The 20,673-nt window shown below is 48.5% G+C and overlaps 1 protein-coding gene across 1 annotated transcript in view; it reads left to right on the top strand.

Annotated features, from left to right (window-relative positions):
• The first annotated feature begins 1,344 nt into the window (after positions 1-1,344).
• Positions 1,345-20,673, top strand: part of LOC147120746 (natural resistance-associated macrophage protein 1-like) — a 58,323-nt gene continuing 38,994 nt past the window's right edge. The window contains exons 1-4 of the mRNA XM_085986985.1: positions 1,345-1,525; positions 4,655-4,725; positions 6,523-6,590; positions 16,945-17,100. Of these exons, the coding sequence (XP_085843111.1) occupies positions 6,567-6,590; positions 16,945-17,100 (180 nt within the window). The 5' untranslated portion in view covers positions 1,345-1,525; positions 4,655-4,725; positions 6,523-6,566. The remainder of the gene's footprint in view (positions 1,526-4,654; positions 4,726-6,522; positions 6,591-16,944; positions 17,101-20,673) is intronic.

Raw genomic sequence — 20,673 nt, 5'->3', positions numbered from 1 at the left:
ATTGCCCTTTCCCCAATCTCCCCCATCGCCCTTTCCCCAATCTCCCCCATTGCCCTTTCCCCAATCTCCCCCATTACCCTTTCCCCAATCTCCCCCATTACCCTTTCCCCAATCTCCCCCATTGCCCTTTCCCCAATCTCCCCATTGCCCTTTCCCCAATCTCCCCCCATCGCCCTTTCCCCAATCTCCCCCATTGCCCTTTCCCCAATCTCCCCCATTGCCCTTTCCCCAATCTCCCCCATCACCCTTTCCCCAATCTCCCCCATTGCCCTTTCCCCAATCTCCCCCATTACCCTTTCCCCAATCTCCCCCATTGCCCTTTCCCCCAATCTCCCCCATTGCCCTTTCCCCAATCTCCCCATTGCCCTTTCCCCAATCTCCCCATTGCCCTTTCCCTATCTCCCCCATTACCCTTTCCCCAATCTCCCAATTGCCCTTTCCCCAATCTCCCCCATTGCCCTTTCCCCAATCTCCCCATTGCCCTTTCCCCAATCTCCCCCATTGCCCTTTCCCAATCTCCCCCATTACCCTTTCCCCAATCTCCCCCATTACCCTTTCCCCAATCTCCCCCATCGCCCTTTCCCCAACCTCCCCCATTACCCTTTCCCCATTCTCCCCCATCGCCCTTTCCCCCAATCTCCCCATTGCCCTTTCCCCAATCTCCCCCATTGCCCTTTCCCCAATCTCCCCATTGCCCTTTCCCCAATCTCCCCCGTTACCCTTTCCCCAATCTCCCCCCGTTACCCTTTCCCTAATCTCCCCCATCGCCCTTTCCCTAATCTCCCCCCGTTACCCTTTCCCTAATCTCCCCCCGTTACCCTTTCCCTAATCTCCCCCATTACCCTTTCCCCAATCTCCCCCATTACCCTTTCCCTAATCTCCCCCCGTTACCCTTTTCCCCATTCTCCCCCATCGCCCTTTCCCTAATCTCCCCCCCCAACACACTCCTGATCTCAGTTTCCCCAATCGTCCACTCATCCCGATCTCCCAGCTGCCCCCCTCCTGGTTGCTCCCCTTTTGTTGAGCTAGCTGAGGGACACTGATGGTGATTCAGAGGCCCGAAACCCGAGACCTCGTGCCTCTTCATCGGCAATCTCACTGGGGATGCCCAGCAAGCATCTGCAGCTCTCGGAGGTCTCAATGAGGCCCAATGTCGTCTGCACCAGGGCCCAACCCAGTCAGGCACAGGGATCGTTCTAGCTCTTCGTGTTAGCAGGAATCACAGAGGGGCATCACACCTGATCCTAACCCTGGTCTGACCTGAGCTCCACACCCTGCAGCTTCCAGCTGTCCCTGGATGATTTCCCCCTCCAAAGACACTGAGGCCAATGTGTAAACCTGACCCCTCCTGTTAACCATGTGCCGAATATTAGTGACAGAACTTTGTGACAGAGCATGGTGCTGTTCCTGTGTTTCAGTACCCACGTATCCTACTGTGGCTCATGATTGAGCTTGCCATCATTGGTCCGACATGCAAGAGGTGATCGGCACGGCGATTGCCATCAACCCTACTGTCCAATCAATGGTAAGATCTGTTGTCTCCTCCAGTAGGAACAGTAATCACAGCAAGAAACAAAAATATTTCACGGTTAATGGTGTCAAGATGTAACATAAGCAACTCATTTGGGTTGTTCGTTTTAGTTCTCAAGATGTGGGTGTACCTGGCAAGGCCAGCATTTATTGCCCATCCCTAGTTGCCCTAGAGAAGGTGGTGGTGAGCCACTTTCTTGAACTTCTGCAGTCCGTGGGGTGAAGGTTCCCCCACAGTGCAGTCCGTGGGGTGAAGGTTCCCCCACAGTGCAGTCCGTGGGGTGAAGGTTTGCCCACAGTGCAGTCCGTGGGGTGAAGGTTCCGCCACAGTGCAGTCCGTGGGGTGAAGGTTCTCCCACAGTGCAGTCCGTGGGGTGAAGGTTCTCCCACAGTGCAGTCCGTGGGGTGAAGGTTCCCCCACAGTGCAGTCCGTGGGGTGAAGGTTCTCCCACAGTGCAGTCCGTGGGGTGAAGGTTCCGCCACAGTGCAGTCCGTGGGGTGAAGGTTCTCCCACAGTGCAGTCCGTGGGGTGAAGGTTCTCCCACAGTGCAGTCCGTGGGGTGAAGGTTCCCCCACAGTGCAGTCCGTGGGGTGAAGGTTCTCCCACAGTGCAGTCCGTGGGGTGAAGGTTCTCCCACAGTGCAGTCCGTGGGGTGAAGGTTCCCCCACAGTGCAGTCCGTGGGGTGAAGGTTCCCCCACAGTGCAGTCCGTGGGGTGAAGGTTCCCCCACAGTGCAGTCCGTGGGGTGAAGGTTCCCCCACAGTGCAGTCCGTGGGGTGAAGGTTCCCCCACAGTGCAGTCCGTGGGGTGAAGGTTCCCCCACAGTGCAGTCCGTGGGGTGAAGGTTCCCCCACAGTGCAGTCCGTGGGGTGAAGGTTCTCCCACAGTGCAGTCCGTGGGGTGAAGGTTCTCCCACAGTGCAGTCCGTGGGGTGAAGGTTCCCCCACAGTGCAGTCCGTGCGGTGAAGGTTCCCCCACAGTGCAGTCCGTGGGGTGAAGGTTCCCCCACAGTGCAGTCCGTGGGGTGAAGGTTCTCCCACAGTGCAGTCCGTGGGGTGAAGGTTCCCCCACAGTGCAGTCCGTGGGGCGAAGGTTCCCCCACAGTGCAGTCCGTGGGGTGAAGGTTCCCCCACAGTGCAGTCCGTGGGGTGAAGTTTCTCCCACAGTGCAGTCCGTGGGGTGAAGGTTCCCCCACAGTGCAGTCCATGGGGTGAAGGTTCTCCCACAGTGCAGTCCGTGGGGTGAAGGTTCCCCCACAGTGCAGTCCGTGGGGTGAAGGTTCTCCCACAGTGCAGTCCGTGGGGTGAAGGTTCCCCCACAGTGCAGTCCATGGGGTGAAGATTCTCCCACAGTGCAGTCCGTGGGGTGAAGGTTCCCCCACAGTGCAGTCCGTGGGGTGAAGGTTCTCCCACAGTGCAGTCCGTGGGGTGAAGGTTTTCCCACAGTGCAGTCCGTGGGGTGAAGGTTCCCCCACAGTGCAGTCCGTGGGGTGAAGGTTCCCCCACAGTGCAGTCCGTGGGGTGAAGGTTCTCCCACAGTGCAGTCCGTGGGGTGAAGGTTCCCCCACAGTGCAGTCCGTGGGGTGAAGGTTCCCCCACAGTGCAGTCCGTGGGGTGAAGGTTCCCCCACAGTGCAGTCCATGGGGTGAAGGTTCCCCCACGGTGCAGTCCGTGGGGTGAAGGTTCCCCCACAGTGCAGTCCGTGGGGTGAAGTTTCTCCCACAGTGCAGTCCGTGGGGTGAAGGTTCCCCCACAGTGCAGTCCGTGGGGTGAAGGTTCTCCCACAGTGCAGTCCGTGGGGTGAAGGTTCCCCCACAGTGCAGTCCGTGGGGTGAAGGTTCCCCCACAGTGCAGTCCGTGGGGTGAAGGTTCCCCCACAGTGCAGTCCGTGGGGTGAAGGTTCCCCCACAGTGCAGTCCATGGGGTGAAGGTTCTCCCACAGTGCAGTCCGTGGGGTGAAGGTTCCCCCACAGTGCAGTCCGTGGGGTGAAGGTTCCCCCACGGTGCAGTCCGTGGGGTGAAGGTTCCCCCACAGTGCAGTCCGTGGGGTGAAGGTTCTCCCACAGTGCAGTCCGTGGGGTGAAGGTTCTCCCACAGTGCAGTCCGTGGGGTGAAGGTTCCCCCACAGTGCAGTCCGTGGGGTGAAGGTTCCCCCACAGTGCAGTCCGTGGGGTGAAGGTTCTCCCACAGTGCAGTCCGTGGGGTGAAGGTTCCCCCACAGTGCAGTCCGTGGGGTGAAGGTTCTCCCACAGTGCAGTCCGTGGGGTGAAGGTTCCCCCACAGTGCAGTCCGTGGGGTGAAGGTTCTCCCACAGTGCTGTTAGGGAGCGAGTTCCAGGATTTTGACTCAGGAACTTCCAATATATAGAATCAATAGAAACTTACAGCACAGAAGGAGGCCATTCGGCCCGTCATCCCTGTGCCGGCTCTTTGAAAGACCAGTCGTGCTCAGTCACACACTCCCGCGTATTGTCCGTAACCCTGTGAGCTCCTCATCCTCGAGAACCCGTCCAACTCCCTTTTAAAATTCTTGATGGAATCAGCTCCCGCCACCTGTTCAGGCCGAGCGTTCCCGATCCCGACAACTCTCTGAGTGTAAACATTTCTCCTCATCGCCCCTCGAGATCTTTCGCCAATGATTTTAAATCTATGACCTCTGGTTATTGACCCACTCACCAGAGAGAATGTGTCCAAGTCAGGATGGTGTGTGACTCGGAGGGGAACTTGGAGGTGGTGGTGTTCCCATGCGCCTGCTGCCTTGTCCTTCTAGGTGGAAGAGGTCGCGGGTTTGGGAGGTGCTGCCGAAGAAGCCTTGGCGAGTTGCTGCAGTGCATCTTGTAGATGGTGCACACTGCAGCCACGGTGCGCCGGTGGTGGAGGGAGTGGAGATTGAGATGTTTGGCTGATTGTTATGGCTCTGTAAGTGCGACAATGCCAGGCTGTTGCTCTGTGGAACAGCTCACACAACTTGGGCACCAGCTCCCAGATATAGCAGGATTGCCAGGTCGTTACCCAGGTACAATGCCTGGCTCACTACCAATAGGATCTGTCCCACTTTCTCCTTATCTTTCTGTTGGCTGGTGATCGTTTAAACCATTGGCTAAAATTTTTCATGATTCTTTCAGGATTCCAATTTGGGGAGGAGTGATTATAACCATTGTTGACACCATTGCGTTCTTGTTCCTCGACCGATATGGTAAGTCACGGGTTCCCATGTTGGATGGAGCCCTCTACAACACTTTGATCTTGACTTCTTTCTCTTCTGCTGAGGATCAGCATCTCTCTTCAACTCTGTGCACAGTTTGGGTCTCCTTACCCAAGGAAGGGTATAGTTTGCTTTAGAGGGAGTGCAACGAAGGTTCACCGCACTGATTCCTGGGGTGAGAGGGCTGTCCTATGAGGAGAGATTGTGTAGAATGGGCCGATACTCTCTGGAGTTTAGAAGAATGAGAGGTGATCTCATTGAAACATACAAAATTCTTACAGGGATTGACAGGATAGATGGAGGGAGGATGTTTCCCCTGGCTGGAGTGTCTAGAACTAGGGGTCACAGTCTCAGGATAAGGGGTCGGGTATCAGGACTGAGATGAGGAGGAATTTCTTCACTCGGGGCGGTGAATCTTTGGAATTCTCTGCCCCAGAGGGCTGTGGAGGCTCAGTCGTTGAGTATATTCAAGGCTGAGATCGATAGAGTTTTTGACTGTAGGGGAATCAAGGGATATGGAGATCGGGCGGGAGAGTGGAGTTGAGGTCGAAGATCAGCCGTGATCTTATTGAATGGCGGAGCAGGCTCGAGGGGCCGTGTGGCGGAGCGGGCTCGAGGGGCCGTGTGGCGGAGCGGGCTCGAGGGGCCGTGTGGCGGAGCGGGCTCGAGGGGCCGTGTGGCGGAGCGGGCTCGAGGGGCCGTGTGGCGGAGCGGGCTCGAGGGGCCGTGTGGCGGAGCGGGCTCGAGGGGCCGTGTGGCGGAGCGGGCTCGAGGGGCCGTGTGGCGGAGCGGGCTCGAGGGGCCGTGTGGCGGAGCGGGCTCGAGGGGCCGTGTGGCGGAGCGGGCTCGAGGGGCCGTGTGGCGGAGCGGGCTCGAGGGGCCGTGTGGCGGAGCGGGCTCGAGGGGCCGTGTGGCGGAGCGGGCTCGAGGGGCCGTGTGGCAGAGCGGGCTCGAGGGGCCGTGTGGCGGAGCGGGCTCGAGGGGCCGTGTGGCGGAGCGGGCTCGAGGGGCCGTGTGGCAGAGCGGGCTCGAGGGGCCATGTGGCGGAGCGGGCTCGAGGGGCCGTGTGGCGGAGCGGGCTCGAGGGGCCGAAGGTCCGACTCCTGCTCCTATTTCTGATGTTCAGTCAGGTGCTTCGAACTTGCTCTTCCAAATTGTTGTTCTTGCTCGTAACAAAGAGTGACTCTTCTCTCAAACTCCGTCTGCCCTCGGCCTTATGGTAACTCCTGGCACCAAGTGTCATCACCATCCAGGAACCAGGTCTCATCGAGGGGGCAATATTTGCAGGGGTTTTGATGAGGTTAAGAATTTCCTATTTGATTTTTTGGTAACTATCGATATCAGTGAGTCACTAATAAATCCAACAGGGAATTCAGGAGAAACTTCTTTACCCAGAGAGTGGCGAGAATGTGGAACTCGCTACCACAGGGAGAGGCTGAGGCGAATAGCGGAGATGCATTTAAGGGGAAACTCAATAAGCACACGATGGAGAAAGGAATAGAAGGATATGGTGATGGGGTGAGATGGAGAGGGGTGGGAGGAGGCTCGAGTGGAGCAGAAACACCGGCACAGACCAGTTGGGCCGAATGGCCTGTTTCTGCGCTGGAAATACTGTATAGTTCTATGAATTAAGGTACATGATATTAAAGGGAATGTGGAAGCGTGGTTAGGAATGTAGGGGGGGAGGGGAAATCAGGAAGTGCTGATCAACAGGAGCTGGAATCTGTGCCTGAGGGGACACTCTGTCCGAACTGCACTCACTGCTGATGGATTATCTTCTGATTCCAGGTCTCAGGAAGCTGGAAGCCTTTTTTGCGTTGCTGATTGCAATTATGGCGATAACATTCGGATACGAGGTAAAGTTAGATACAGGAGTCGTGCTTTTATACTAAGGGATGTCCTTAGAACAAGTGTGCAGCATTTCCTATCTCTTCCCAGCATTTAACATCCTCCCCAGGGACTGTTGGACATCAGCCAGGAGCCTGCCCAGATCCCGGCACCGACCAGCAATGTCCCACTCTGTGCTGAGCTCGCAGAGCTCAGTAGGGGAGTGGCGGTGGGGAGGGGGACTTGCTTGTGGTGACGGAGCCCATGTTCTAATAACCCTGTGTCAACAACCCTTTCACTGGGTCCTGGGCAGGAATGGTAAGTACTTGAAGCACAGGCACACAGTGTGAGCAGAATACCACTGCTAATGGTGGATATGTTCAGTATAGAGCATTCTGGGGAGGTGTGTTTGACTCAGCCTATACTACCTGGCCTAGTGAGGTCATTAAACTTCTTCTTAGCTGTATGGGTGTAGGGGAGGAGATAGCGTTGGAACCTAACCCTAACCCTAACCCTTTCATTAGAACAGGAGGAGGCCAATCAGCCCCTCGAACCTCTTCGCCATTCAATGAGATCATGGCTGATCTGTATCTTAACTCCATCCACCCGCCTTGGTTGCATGTCCCTCAATACCTTTGTCTAGCAAAACTCTATTGATCTAAGATTTAAAGTTATTAATTGAGCTATTAATTAATTTTTGTGGGAGAGAGTTCCACACTTCCACCACCCTTTGTGTGGAGAAATGTTTCCTAACTCCTCTCCTGACCGACCTGGCTCTGATTTTAAGGTTTTGTCCCCTTGGCCAATATTTATCCCTCAACCAACATCACTGACATGAATCAGTCATTCATGAAAGAAAGACTTATGAAATAATACTGAGCAGCCTGCAGGTGGCGCTGTCCAGGGAGAGTATAAATAATCGGGCATGGGCCCAGCTTGCGCAGGACATTCTTAACAGGAACTAGTGAAGGACACAACTAGACCGCCGTGTTGTAAAACAGTTGATTAAAGCTTTGTTTAACGCTTAGACCAAGTGCCTAGTAGGTTTCTTACGTCAATCACTAAAACCGATTATCTGGTCATTATCACATTGCCGTTTGTGGGATCTTGCTGTGCACAGAATGGCCGTCGCTTTTCCTACATTACAACAGTGACTACACTTCAAACAGTATTTAGTTGGCTGTGAAGCACTTTGGGACGTCCGGTGGTCGTGAAAGGCGCTATAGAAATGAAAGTCCTTCTTTTTTTCTTTTTTGCCCCAGACTCCCCCACCAGTGGAGAAAGTTTCTCTCTATTTACCCCATCAATTCCTTTCAAAATCCTGAAAACCTCAATCAAATCACCCCTTAGCCTTCTATACGCCAGGGAATACAAGCCTAGTTTATGTAATCTCTCATAATCTAACGCTCGGAGTCCTGGGAACAGCCTGGTGACTCTGCGCCGCACCCCTTCCAAGGCCAGTCTATCCTTCCTAAGGCGCGGTGCCCAGGACTGTACATTGCCCCATTGGGCAACTCCCCGTGCAGCTCTGTGCCCAAAGGGTGTCTCCTTCCCCCGTGTCACCTACATCATCGTCACGCCCAACTGCTCCGTCAGAGAACTCGGGGATCTGTGTCCCCCCCTTGCCAACCCATCCGCTGAGGCCATGAGGCCTGTCCCTTTAAGCCACAGTACGGCGCTAGTACCCAAAATACCCTCCCTTCAACACCACCCCGCCCCACCAATCTGGCGAGCTCCAGATTAGACACGGATTTCTCATCCTGTTAAGATGTCCAGGAGGATACACTCGCTAAATGAGCTGCTGCCACCTCGTGGCACAACAACAGCACTGCAGCAATCATTAATAACAACAGAAAATGCTGGAAAAATTCAGCAGGCCAGGCAACATCCGTGGAGAGAAAATAGAGTCGACGTTTCGGGTCAAACCCTTTGTCAAGACTGGAAAGGCACAGGAAATGAAACAGATTGAAAGGCCGGGCTGGGAGAGAACAAAAGAGAAGTGAAGCGACATTAAGAGGTATTCAAAACGAGACGAGATGGTGATCGGACTAGTGGAGAGACAAAAGACGGCTCTAGATTAGGTGTGAAATGCGCTGGCAGAATGGGAGACAGCTGCCATGTGGGAGAGAGAAAAAGGGGGAAGGGAAACCAAAACAAAGGTGTGGATAAAAAATAAGTAAAAATGAAATAGGGGCCGAGGTTATGATCTGAAATTGTTGAACTCGATATTGAGTCCGGAAGGCTGTAAAGTGCCTAATCGGAAGATGAGGTGCTGTTCCTCGAGTTTACGTTGAGCTTCCGTGGAACAATACAAGAGGCCAAGGACGGTGAGGTCCGAGTGGGAATGGAGCGGTGAATTAAAGTGACAGGCGACCGGAAGCTCGGGGTCACCCTTACGGACTGAACGGAGGTGTTCCACAAAGCCGTCACCCAATCTGCGTTTAGTCTCCCCAATGTAGAGGAGACCGCATCGTGAGCAGCGAATACAGTATACTAGATTGCAAGAAGTACAAGTAAATCGCTGTTTCACCTGGAAGGGGTGTTTGGGGCCCTGGACAGTGGGAAGGGGGAGGTATAAGGGCATGTGTTACATCTCCTGCGCTTGCACGGGAAGGTGCCGGGCGAAGGGGAAGGGGTGCTGGGGGTGATAGAGGAGTGGACTAGGGTGTCTCGGAGGGAGTGGTCCCTTCGGAATGCTGAAAGAGGAGGGGAGGGAAAGATACGTTTGGTGGTGGGATCACGTTGGAGGTGGCGGAAATGGCGGAGGATGATCCGTTGAATGTGGAGGCTGGTGGGGTGAAAGGTGAGGACAAGGGGAACCCTATCGTGGTTCCGGGAGGGAGGGGCAGGGGTGAGAGCAGAAGTGCGGGAGATAGAACTGACACGGTCGAGGGCCGTGTCAACCACTGTAGAGGGGAATCCTCGGTTGAGGAAAAAGGAAGACATGTCGGAAGCACTGGTGTGGAAGGTGGCGTCGTCGGAGCAGATACGGCGGAGACGGAGAAACTGGGAGAATGGAATAGAGTCCTTACAGGAGGCAGGGTGGGAGGAGGTGTAGTCCAGGTAGCTGTGGGAGTCAGTGGGCTTGTAGTGAATGTTGGTCAATAACCTATCCCCAGAGATGGAGACGGAGAAGTCTAGGAAGGGAAGGGAAGAGTTGGAGATGGACCATGTGAAGGTGAGGGAAGGGTGGAAATTGGAGGCAAAGTGAATGAAATTGTCTAGTTCAGGGCGAGAGCAGGAAACGGCACCGATAGTCATCAATGTACCGGAAAAAGAGGTGAGGGAGGGGACCCGAGTAGGACTGGAACAAAGAGTGTTCCACATATCCCACGAAAAGGCAGGCATAGCTAGGACCCATGCGGGTTCCCATAGCAACACCTTTGATTTGGAGGAAATGAGTGGAGTTAAAGGAGAAGTTGTTGAATGTGAGAACAAGTTCAGCCAGGCGGAGGAGGGTGGTGGTGGATGGGGACTGGTTGGGCCTCTGTTCAAGGAAGAAGCGGAGCGCCCTCAGGCCATCCTGGTGGGGGATGGAGGTGTAGAGGGATTGTACGTCCATGGTGAAAAGGAAGCGGTTGGGGCCAGGAAACTGGAAACTGTTAAAGTGGCGGAGGGCGTCCGAAGAGTCGCGGATGTAGGTGGGAAGAGACTGGACAAGGGGAGAAAAGATAGAGTCAAGCAATCATTGTTTTCCTTCTATTGATTGGCTGTCCATTTGAATTTGATGAGAATTGTTTTACGCAGCGAGTTGTTGTGATCTGGAACGCGCTGCCTGAAAGGGCGGTGGAAGCAGATTCAATAGTAACTTTCAAAAGGGAATTAGAGAAATACTTGAAGGGAAACATTGCAGGGCTCCGGGGAAAGAGCAGGGGGAGTGGGACTGATTGGACAGAATCTTTCAAAGAGCTGGCACAGGCTCGATGGGCCGAATGGCCTCCTCCTGTGCGCGATCATTCTATCAAAGCAGAAAGGAGCGCCCAGGTTACCTTCGTCTCCAATCCTTCTTCATCTTGGGAGGCCACCCGTAAGCTTTATCTATAAAGATTCAGCTTTATAGGTAATATAGGTAATATTAAGCCGGCACCGAATATTATCTGAGTATCAATGTTGGACAAAAGCAGCATTTGATTAAATCTTGATCAATATTTGGAGGGATTCAAAATTATGAGGGGTTTTGATGCAGCAAGTCGGGAGAAACTGTTTCCTTTGGCAAGTGGGTCGGAGACCAAAGGTCAGAGTTTAAAATAACTGGCAAAAGAACCAGAGGAAATAACAACAACAACAACCTGTATTTATATATTGCCTTTAACCCAGTAAAACATCCCAACGCGCTTCACAGGAGCGATTATCAAACAAAATTTGACACCGAGCCACATAAGGAGATATTAGGACAGGTGGCCAAAAGCTTGGTCAAAGAGGTCGGTTTTAAGGAGCGTCTTAAAGGAGGAGAGAGGCGGAGAGGTTTAGGGAGGGAATTCCAGAGCTTGGGGCCCAGGCAGCTGAAGGCACGGCCGCCAATGGTGGAGCGAGGGAAATCAGGGATACTCAAGAGGGCAGAATTAGAGGAGGGCAAATATCTCGGGGGGGTTGTGTGGCTGAAGGAGATTACAGAGATAGGGAGGGGCGAGGGCCATGGAGGGTGTAATGATATCAGCAAATAGTGATGTTATTTGCCTGTTTGATTATCATGTCTTACCAGCATAGTTGCCTGATTGATTGCTTGTGCCTGACCAGCAGAGGGCATGTGACCGAGACAAGCAAGGCAGTTGAGTTTAGTTTCAGTTTCGTTCTAGAGGCATCACTAGCCTGATGTCTCCTGTAAATGCTGTTAACAAGAGTTGAACATACTTTAGATAAAAACTCATTCTCTTTCATAAATGTCTCGTCATTGAACTCACAAAGAAATCAATACATGGTGTCAGAAGTGATTGAAAGAGATGAAGAGGAAAAACCTGAAGTTAAATCAGCTCTCCACAGATTAGCAAGCCAAAAGAGAACATCGTTACTTACCATTAGAGAATAGCTAACGAAGTGAAAAATGGAAGGTTTACTCCCACCGGTGACGCTTCAGTTGACAGGTAATGTGGCTGAAAATTGGAGAAGGTTCAAACAACGTGTGGGGTTGTATTTATCAGCAATCGGAGCTGACGAGAAAAGTAATAAAAGGAAATCGTCACTGTTCTTACATGTCGTGGGTGATGAAGCGCTGGAGGTGTATAATAACTTCACATTCGCTGTTAATGGAGACAAACTGAAGCTAGATAAAATAATGGAACAGTTTGAGGCCTACTGCATACCTAAACGTAACGTGACGTTTGAGATAGAAGGAAGTAATGTTATCTTATTCTTTCTTCAAGTTCTAGTGTATTGACATATTTCATGTGAACACACAAAGCAAGGTTAAAAAACCTTGATCATGATAATGATAATGTAAGTTCATTAAGTGTTACAGTTAAAATGCAGATTAATACAAAGAAAACATGTTGTTAGTTAAAAGTAAAATACTTTTGTTTTAAGAAAAGGAGATGTAATGATATCAGCAAATAATGATGTTATTTGCCTGTTTGATTATCATGTCTTACCAGCATAGTTGCCTGATTGATTGCTTGTGCCTGACCAGCAGAGGGCATGTGACCGAGACAAGCAAGGCAGTTGAGTTTGGTTTCAGTTTCATTCTAGAGGCATCACTAGCCTGATGTCTCCTGTAAATGCTGTTAACAAGAGTTGAACATACTTTAGATAAAAACTCATTCTCTTTCATAAATGTCTCGTCATTGAGCTCACAAAGAAATCAATACATGGTGTCAGAAGTGATTGAAAGAGATGAAGAGGAAAAATCTGAAGTTAAATCAGCTCTCCACATATTAGCAAGCCAAAAGTGAACATCATTACTTACCTTTGGAGAATAGCTAATGAAGTGAAAAAATGGTAGGATTACACCCACCGGCGAAGCTTCAGTTGACAGGTAATGTGGCTGAAAATTGGAGGAGATTCAAACAACGTGTGGGGTTGTATTTAGCGGCAATCGGAGCTGACGAGAAACGTGATAAAAATAAATCGTCAGTGTTCTTACATGTCGTGGGTGATGAAGCGCTGGAGGTGTATAATAACTTCACATTCGCTGCTGATGGAGACAAAATGAAGCTAGATAAAATAATGGAACAGTTTGAGGCCTACTGCATACCTAAACGTAACGTGACGTTTGAGAGGCACAGATTTTTCACGTGTACAGAAAACAGGTGAGACTATTGATCAGTATGTGACTGAACTGAGAAACCGAAGCAAAACATGTGAATTTGGGGGACTGACAGACTCGCTGATAAAAGACAGACTGGTGTGTGGTATTCCAGATAATGGTCTAAGGGAAAGACTGCTAAGAGAGCAAGATCTAGACCTGGGAAAAGCCATAGCACTGTGTACGGCTACAGAGACTGTGAAGTCGCAGGCAAAGGAGCTGTTCAGTGACAGTAGCTGCAACGTGGATGCAGTGAGAAAGAACGGACACAAACCGTTTAACAAAAAGAGCGCCAATGTGAAAAAAGAGGCGTGGCCAGCGAACAAAAATGAAAGGGGCAATCGACAGTCATGTAGTCGATGCGGTACACAGCATACACCAAGAAAGTGTCCAGCATATGGTAAAACATGCAATAGATGCAACAATAACAACCATTATGCCCGTTGCTGTAGGAACCAAGCACAACAAAGCAAGGTCCATGCAGTGGATGAAAGCGAGATAGAGGAGTTCAATGTAGATGTTGTGTCTGAAAACAAAGAAGAAAAAAGAGACTGGATGTTGACACTAAAAGTGAATGACATACACATTCCATTTAAATTGGATACGGGAGCACAAGTTAATGTGATATCAGAGACTGATTTTAAGAAAATTAGACCCAGACCAAAGATACATGGAATAAAAGTGAAAGTGACAGGATACTCAGGTGCTGATATACCAGTGAAAGGAAGATGCATTGTCAAAGTAACACACAAGGACAGAGAGCACACGCTAGCATTAATCGTGGTGCCAAAGGATGTGCAAGCCATACTAGGTTTAAAAGCCTGTGAGAGACTGAACCTGGTAAAGAGAGTCCTCATTGTGGAAAGCGAAGGAGAGGCAGTCTATGATGAACTCATGAAAGAGTACAACGACCTATTTAAGGGTCTAGGCTGCATTCCAGGAGAACACACGATCAGAGTAGATAAAAGTATGACACCGGTTATACATCCATGCAGAAAAGTTCCGTTTGCTCTTCAAAAGCAACTGAAGGCAGAGTTGGACAGGATGGAAAGCCTGAACGTGATTCAGAAGATAGATGAGCCAACTGAGTGGGTGAGTTCCCTCGTCGTTGTGGACAAAAAGAATGGAAAGCTCAGAATTTGCCTGGATCCAAGAGATCTAAACAGAGCAATAAAGAGAGAGCACTTCAAGCTTCCTACACGTGAGGAAATCATGTCACAGTTTGCAAATGCAAAGTATTTCAGCAAGTTAGATGCATCATCAGGATTTTGGCAGATGAAATTGGACGAGGCAAGTTCAAGACTGTGCACGTTCAACAGTCCATTTGGCAGATACAGATTCCTAAGGTTACCATTTGGCATTGCCTCAGCTCCTGAAGTGTATCACAAAACTATCCATATGATCTATGAGCACCTGGAGGGAGTTGATACGTCAATGGATGACATCATAGTATGGGGAACCACGAAAACTGAGCATGACGAGAGACTGAAAAAAGTGCTGGAAGCAACAAGGAAAACAAACCTGAAGCTGAATAGAGAGAAATGCCAGCTCGGGGTGACAGAACTGACATTTGTGGGAGATATCCTTAGCAGTGAGGGCATCAGACCAGATCCCAGAAAGGTGTCCGCCATTGAGAATATGCCAAAGCCACAATGCAAAAAGGACGTGCAGAGGTTTAATGGAATGATCAACTACATGGGTAAATTCATATCCAACCTCTCAGAAAAGATGGCGCCACTGAGAAGACTAACTGAAAAGAACATAGAATGGGAATGGAATCATGAGCATGAGAAGTCATGGAGCGATCTAAAGAAACTGCTCACAGAGGAACCAGTTCTGAGGTTTTATGACCCAGCGAGACCCATCAAGATATCATCAGATGCATCACAGAGTGGGCTCGGTGCTGTTCTTCTGCAAAAATATGACTACTGGCAACCTATTGCATATGCATCGCGCTCAATGACAGACGCGGAGACGCGATATGCTCAAATAGAAAAGGAGCTGCTCAGCATCACATACGCCTGTGAAAGATTTCACCAGTTTGTGGTAGGACAAGCAATCAGTGTAGAGACTGACCATAAGCCCTTGATTGCATTGTTCCAAAAGCCACTAAATAGCTGTCCGCTTAGAATACAAAGAATGATGATCAGGCTGCAACGCTATACACTGAATGTTGCGTACACACCGGGTAAGCTGATGTATACAGCAGACACGTTGTCCAGAGCTGTTGACCCAAGTGAGCCCGCAAACACCAAAATGGATGAAAAACTGAACGCCTACGTGGACATGATCACAAGTGCACTGCCCATAGCAGATGCAAAAATGGAGCTCATAAAGACTGAGACAAACAAAGATGAAACACTGAGACGACTGAGGAAAAGCATCTTGGATGGATGGCCCAACATGAAGCAAGACTGCTCACCTGACATGGCAGAGTACTGGAACTGCAGGGCGGAACTATCAGTGGTCGAAGACATCATCTACAAAGGAAGTAAAATAGTTATCCCAAAGAGTCTGAGAAGAGAGATGCTAAAAAGGATCCATGGAGGACATCTGGGAATCGAAAAGTGTAAGAAAAGAGCACGAGAGGTAATGTACTGGCCACGAATCAACCAAGATGTGACAAATGAGGTGTCAAACTGCACAATATGCCTGAAATATCGAGCAAGCAATCCGGTAGAACCACTAAAGCCACACCCAGCGCCAGACAGACCTTACCAGAAGGTAGGCGCTGACCTATTCGTATGTCAAGGGAAGGACTATCTTGTAGTCACAGACTATTACTCCCTGTATCCAGAGGTTTGTAGACTGTACACCACCACTGCAGATGCTGTGATAACATGTATGAAATCCATATTCTCCAGACATGGCGTGGCAAGCGAGGTCTTCACAGACAACGGACCCCAGTTTTACAATGCAAGTTTCCGACACTTTGCCAAAGAGTGGGACTTTGTCCACACAACGTCAAGTCCTCACTTTCCACAGTCCAATGGACTAGTGGAAAAATCGGTCCAGACAGTGAAAAGAGTGATGTACAAGGCAAAAGACAGTGGAACTGACTTCTACCAAAGCATGCTTGTATACCACACAACGCCGCTCAAGTGTGGTATGTCACCAGCCCAACTCCTTATGGGACGTCGGCTAAGGTCAAACCTACCCATCCCGGAGAACCTCCTGAAAACAAAAGAGGGGGAGAAAGTGAGGAAGTTCAAAGAACAACAGAAAGAAAAGCAAAAGTACTACTATGACAGAGGAACACAAAACCTACCTGAACTCCACACTGGTGACCAAGTAAGGTTCAAAGACAAAACAAACATATGGACTCAGAAGGGAACTGTCCTGAGTGAAGTTCAACCAAGATCATACACCATTCAGACAGATGAGGGTGCTGTTCTAAGAAGAAATCGTCGAGATCTTCTCAGGGGACCAGCCACAGCAGGTCAAAAGACTGATACTGTTGAACAACCTGATCACACAGCAGGTCAAAAGACTGATACTGTTGAACAACCTGATCACACAGCTGAGAAATCATCATCTGAGGCAACAACTCAGATTCAAGGACAATCAATCAGAAAATCCTCAAGACATGTGAAGCCTCCTGAGAGACTCATTGAGCAAATTTAAGGACTATTGCTATAGAAGGAAGTAATGTTATCTTATTCTTTCTTCAAGTTCTAGTGTATTTACATATTTCATGTGAACACACAAAGCAAGGTTAAAAAACCTTGATCATGATAATGATAATGTAAGTTCATTAAGTGTTACAGTTAAAATGCAGATTAATACAAAGAAAACATGTTAGTTAAAAGTGAAATACTTTTGTTTTAAGAAAGGGAGATGTAATGATATCAGCAAATAGTGATGGTATTTGCCTGTTTGATTATGATGCCTTACCAGCATGTTTGCCTGATTGATTACTTATGCCTGACCAGCAGAGGGCATGTGAGAGACAAGCAGTTTAGTTTTGCTTTCGGTTTAGATGGATCACTAGCATGGTGTCTCTTGTAATGCTGTTTAACTGAGTTGAACATACTTTAGATAAAAAGTCATTGTCTTTCATGAATGTGTCGTCATTGAACCCACAATACAAATCAATACACTGACCATCCCCACTGACTCCACTGACCGTCTCTCTCTCTCTGCAGTATGTGGTGGTGAAACCGGACCAGGGTCAGGTGTTGAAAGGATTATTCTATCCGTACTGTACTGGGTGCGGCAGGAATGAGCTGCTTCAGGCTGTGGGCATCATTGGGGCGATTATAATGCCCCATAATATCTACCTGCACTCAGCTCTGGTCAAGGTAAGTAACCCTGTCATTAAATGGGTAAGCAAGAGTAAACCTAACCAGTGTATCTAACCAGTAAACCTAACCAGTGTATCTAATCAGTGTTTATAACCAGTGTTTCTAACCAGTGTATCTAACCAGTGTTTCTAACCAGTGTTTCTAACCAGAGTATCTAACCAGTGTTTCTAACCAGTAAACCTAACCAGTGTATCTAACCAGTGTTTCTAACCAGTAAACCTAACCAGTGTATCTAACCAGTGTAACTAATCAGTGTATCTAACCAGTGTATCTAACCAGTGAACCTAACCAGTGTATCTAACCAGTGTATCTAACCAGTGTATCTAACCAGTGAACCTAACCAGTGTATCTAACCAGTGTTTCTAACCAGTAAACCTAACCAGTGTATCTAACCAGTGTAACTAACCAGTGAAGCTAACCAGTGTATCTAACCAGTGACCCTAACCAGTGTATCTAACCAGTGTATCTAACCAGTGAACCTAACCAGTGTATCTAACCAGTGTATCTAACCAGTGAACCTAACCAGTGTATCGAACCAGAGTATCTAACCAGTAAACCTAACCAGTGTATCTAACCAGTGTATCCAACCAGTGTTTGAAACCAGTGTATCTAACCAGTGTTTCTAACCAGTGTTTCTAACCAGTAAACATAACCAGTGTATGGAACCAGTGTATCTAACCAGTGAACCTAACCAGTGTATCTAACCAGTGTACCTAACCAGTGTTTCTAACCAGTAAACCTAACCAGTGTATCTAACCAGTGTAACTAACCAGTGTATCTAACCAGTGTATCTAACCAGTGAACCTAACCAGTGTATCTAACCAGTGTACCTAACTAGTGAACCTAACCAGTGTATCGAACCAGTGAACCTAACCAGTGTATCTAACCAGTGTATCTAACCAGTGAACCTAACCAGTGTATCTAACCAGTGTATCTAACCAGTGTTTCTAACCAGTAAACCTAACCACTGTATCTAACCAGTGTAACTAACCAGTGAACCTAACCAGTGTATCTAACCAGTGAACCTAACCAGTGTATCTAACCAGTGTATCTAACCAGTGAACCTAACCAGTGTATCTAACCAGTGTATCTAACCAGTGTATCTAACCAGTGAACCTAACCAGTGTATCTAACCAGTGTATCTAACCAGTGTAACTAACCAGTGAACCTAACCAGTGTATCTAACCAGTGAACCTAACCAGTGTATCTAACCAGTGTATCTAACCAGTGAACCTAACCAGTGTATCTAACCAGTGAACCTAACCAGTGTATCTAACCAGTGAACCTAACCAGTGTATCTAACCAGTGTATCTAACCAGTGTATCTAACCAGTGAACCTAACCAGTGTATCTAACCAGTGAACCTAACCAGTGTATCTAACCAGTGAACCTAACCAGTGTATCTAACCAGTGTAACTAACCAGTGAACCTAACCAGTGTATCTAACCAGTGAACCTAACCAGTGTATCTAACCAGTGTAACTAACCAGTGAACCTAACCAGTGTATCTAACCAGTGAACCTAACCAGTGTATCTAACCAGTGTAATTAACCAGTGAACCTAACCAGTGTATCTAACCAGTGAACCTAACCAGTGTATCTAACCAGTGAACCTAACCAGTGTATCTAACCAGTGAACCTAACCAGTGTATCTAACCAGTGTATCTAACCAGTGAACCTAAGCAGTGTATTTAACCAGTGTATCTAACCAGTGAACCTAACCAGTGTATCTAACCAGTGTAACTAACCAGTGAACCTAACCAGTGTATCTAACCAGTGAACCTAACCAGTGTATCTAACCAGTGTAACTAATCAGTGTATCTAACCAGTGTATCTAACCAGTGAACCTAACCAGTGAAGCTAACCAGTGTATCTAACCAGTGACCCTAACCAGTGTATCTAACCAGTGTATCTAACCAGTGTTTCTAACCAGTAAACCTAACCAGTGTATCTGACCAGTGTAACTAACCAGTGAAGCTAACCAGTGTATCTAACCAGTGACCCTAACCAGTGTATCTAACCAGTGTATCTAACCAGTGTATCTAACCAGTGAACCTAACCAGTGTATCTAACCAGAGTATCTAACCAGTAAACCTAACCAGTGTATCTAACCAGTGTATCCAACCAATGTTTGAAACCAGTGTATCTAACCAGTGTTTCTAACCAGTGTTTCTAACCAGTAAACATAACCAGTGTATGGAACCAGTGTATCTAACCAGTGAACCTAACCAGTGTATCTAACCAGTGTATCTAACCAGTGTTTCTAACCAGTAAACCTAACCAGTGTATCTAACCAGTGAACCTAACCAGTGTATCTAACCAGTGTAACTAACCAGTGAACCTAACCAGTGTATCTAACCAGTGTAACTAACCAGTGAACCAACCAGTGTATCTAACCAGTGAACCTAACCAGTGTATCTAACCAGTGAACCTAACCAGTGTATCTAACCAGTGAACCTAACCAGTGTATCTAACCAGTGTATCTAACCAGTGAACCTAACCAGTGTATCTAACCAGTGTAACTAACCAGTGTATCTAACCAGTGAACCTAACCAGTGTATCTAACCAGTGTAACTAATCAGTGTATCTAACCAGTGTATCTAACCAGTGAACCTAACCAGTGAAGCTAACCAGTGTATCTAACCAGTGACCCTAACCAGTGTATCTAACCAGTGTATCTAACCAGTGTTTCTAACCAGTAAACCTAACCAGTGTATCTGACCAGTGTAACTAACCAGTGAAGCTAACCAGTGTATCTAACCAGTGACCCTAACCAGTGTATCTAACCAGTGTATCTAACCAGTGAACCTAACCAGTGTATCTAACCAGTGAACCTAACCAGTGTATCTAACCAGAGTATCTAACCAGTAAACCTAACCAGTGTATCTAACCAGTGTATCCAACCAGTGTTTGAAACCAGTGTATCTAACCAGTGTTTCTAACCAGTGTTTCTAACCAGTAAACATAACCAGTGTATGGAACCAGTGTATCTAACCAGTGAACCTAACCAGTGTATCTAACCAGTGTATCTAACCAGTGTTTCTAACCAGTAAACCTAACCAGTGTATCTAACCAGTGTAACTAACCAGTGTATCTAACCAGTGTATCTAACCAGTGAACCTAACCAGTGTATCTAACCAGTGTATCTAACTAGTGAACCTAACCAGTGTATCTAACCAGTGATCCTAACCAGTGTATCTAACCAGTGTATCTAACCAGTGAACCTAACCAGTGTATCTAACCAGTGTATCTAACCAGTGTTTCTAACCAGTAAACCTAACCACTGTATCTAACCAGTGTAACTAACCAGTGAACCTAACCAGTGTATCTAACCAGTGAACCTAACCAGTGTATCTAACCAGTGTATCTAACCAGTGTATCTAACCAGTGAACCTAACCAGTGTATCTAACCAGTGTATCTAACCAGTGAACCTAACCAGTGTATCTAACCAGTGAACCTAACCAGTGTATCTAACCAGTGTATCTAACCAGTGTAACTAACCTGTGAACCTAACCAGTGTATCTAACCAGTGAACCTAACCAGTGTATCTAACCAGTGTATCTAACCAGTGA

Source organism: Somniosus microcephalus, chromosome 4 (genome assembly GCF_052327205.1).
Source record: "Somniosus microcephalus isolate GS21.2 chromosome 4, FLI_Smic_1.0, whole genome shotgun sequence".
In the NCBI taxonomy this organism is placed as follows: domain Eukaryota; kingdom Metazoa; phylum Chordata; class Chondrichthyes; order Squaliformes; family Somniosidae; genus Somniosus; species Somniosus microcephalus.
Note: the sequence above shows the minus strand (reverse complement) of the source record. Positions and strands in the feature narration are given on the sequence as shown.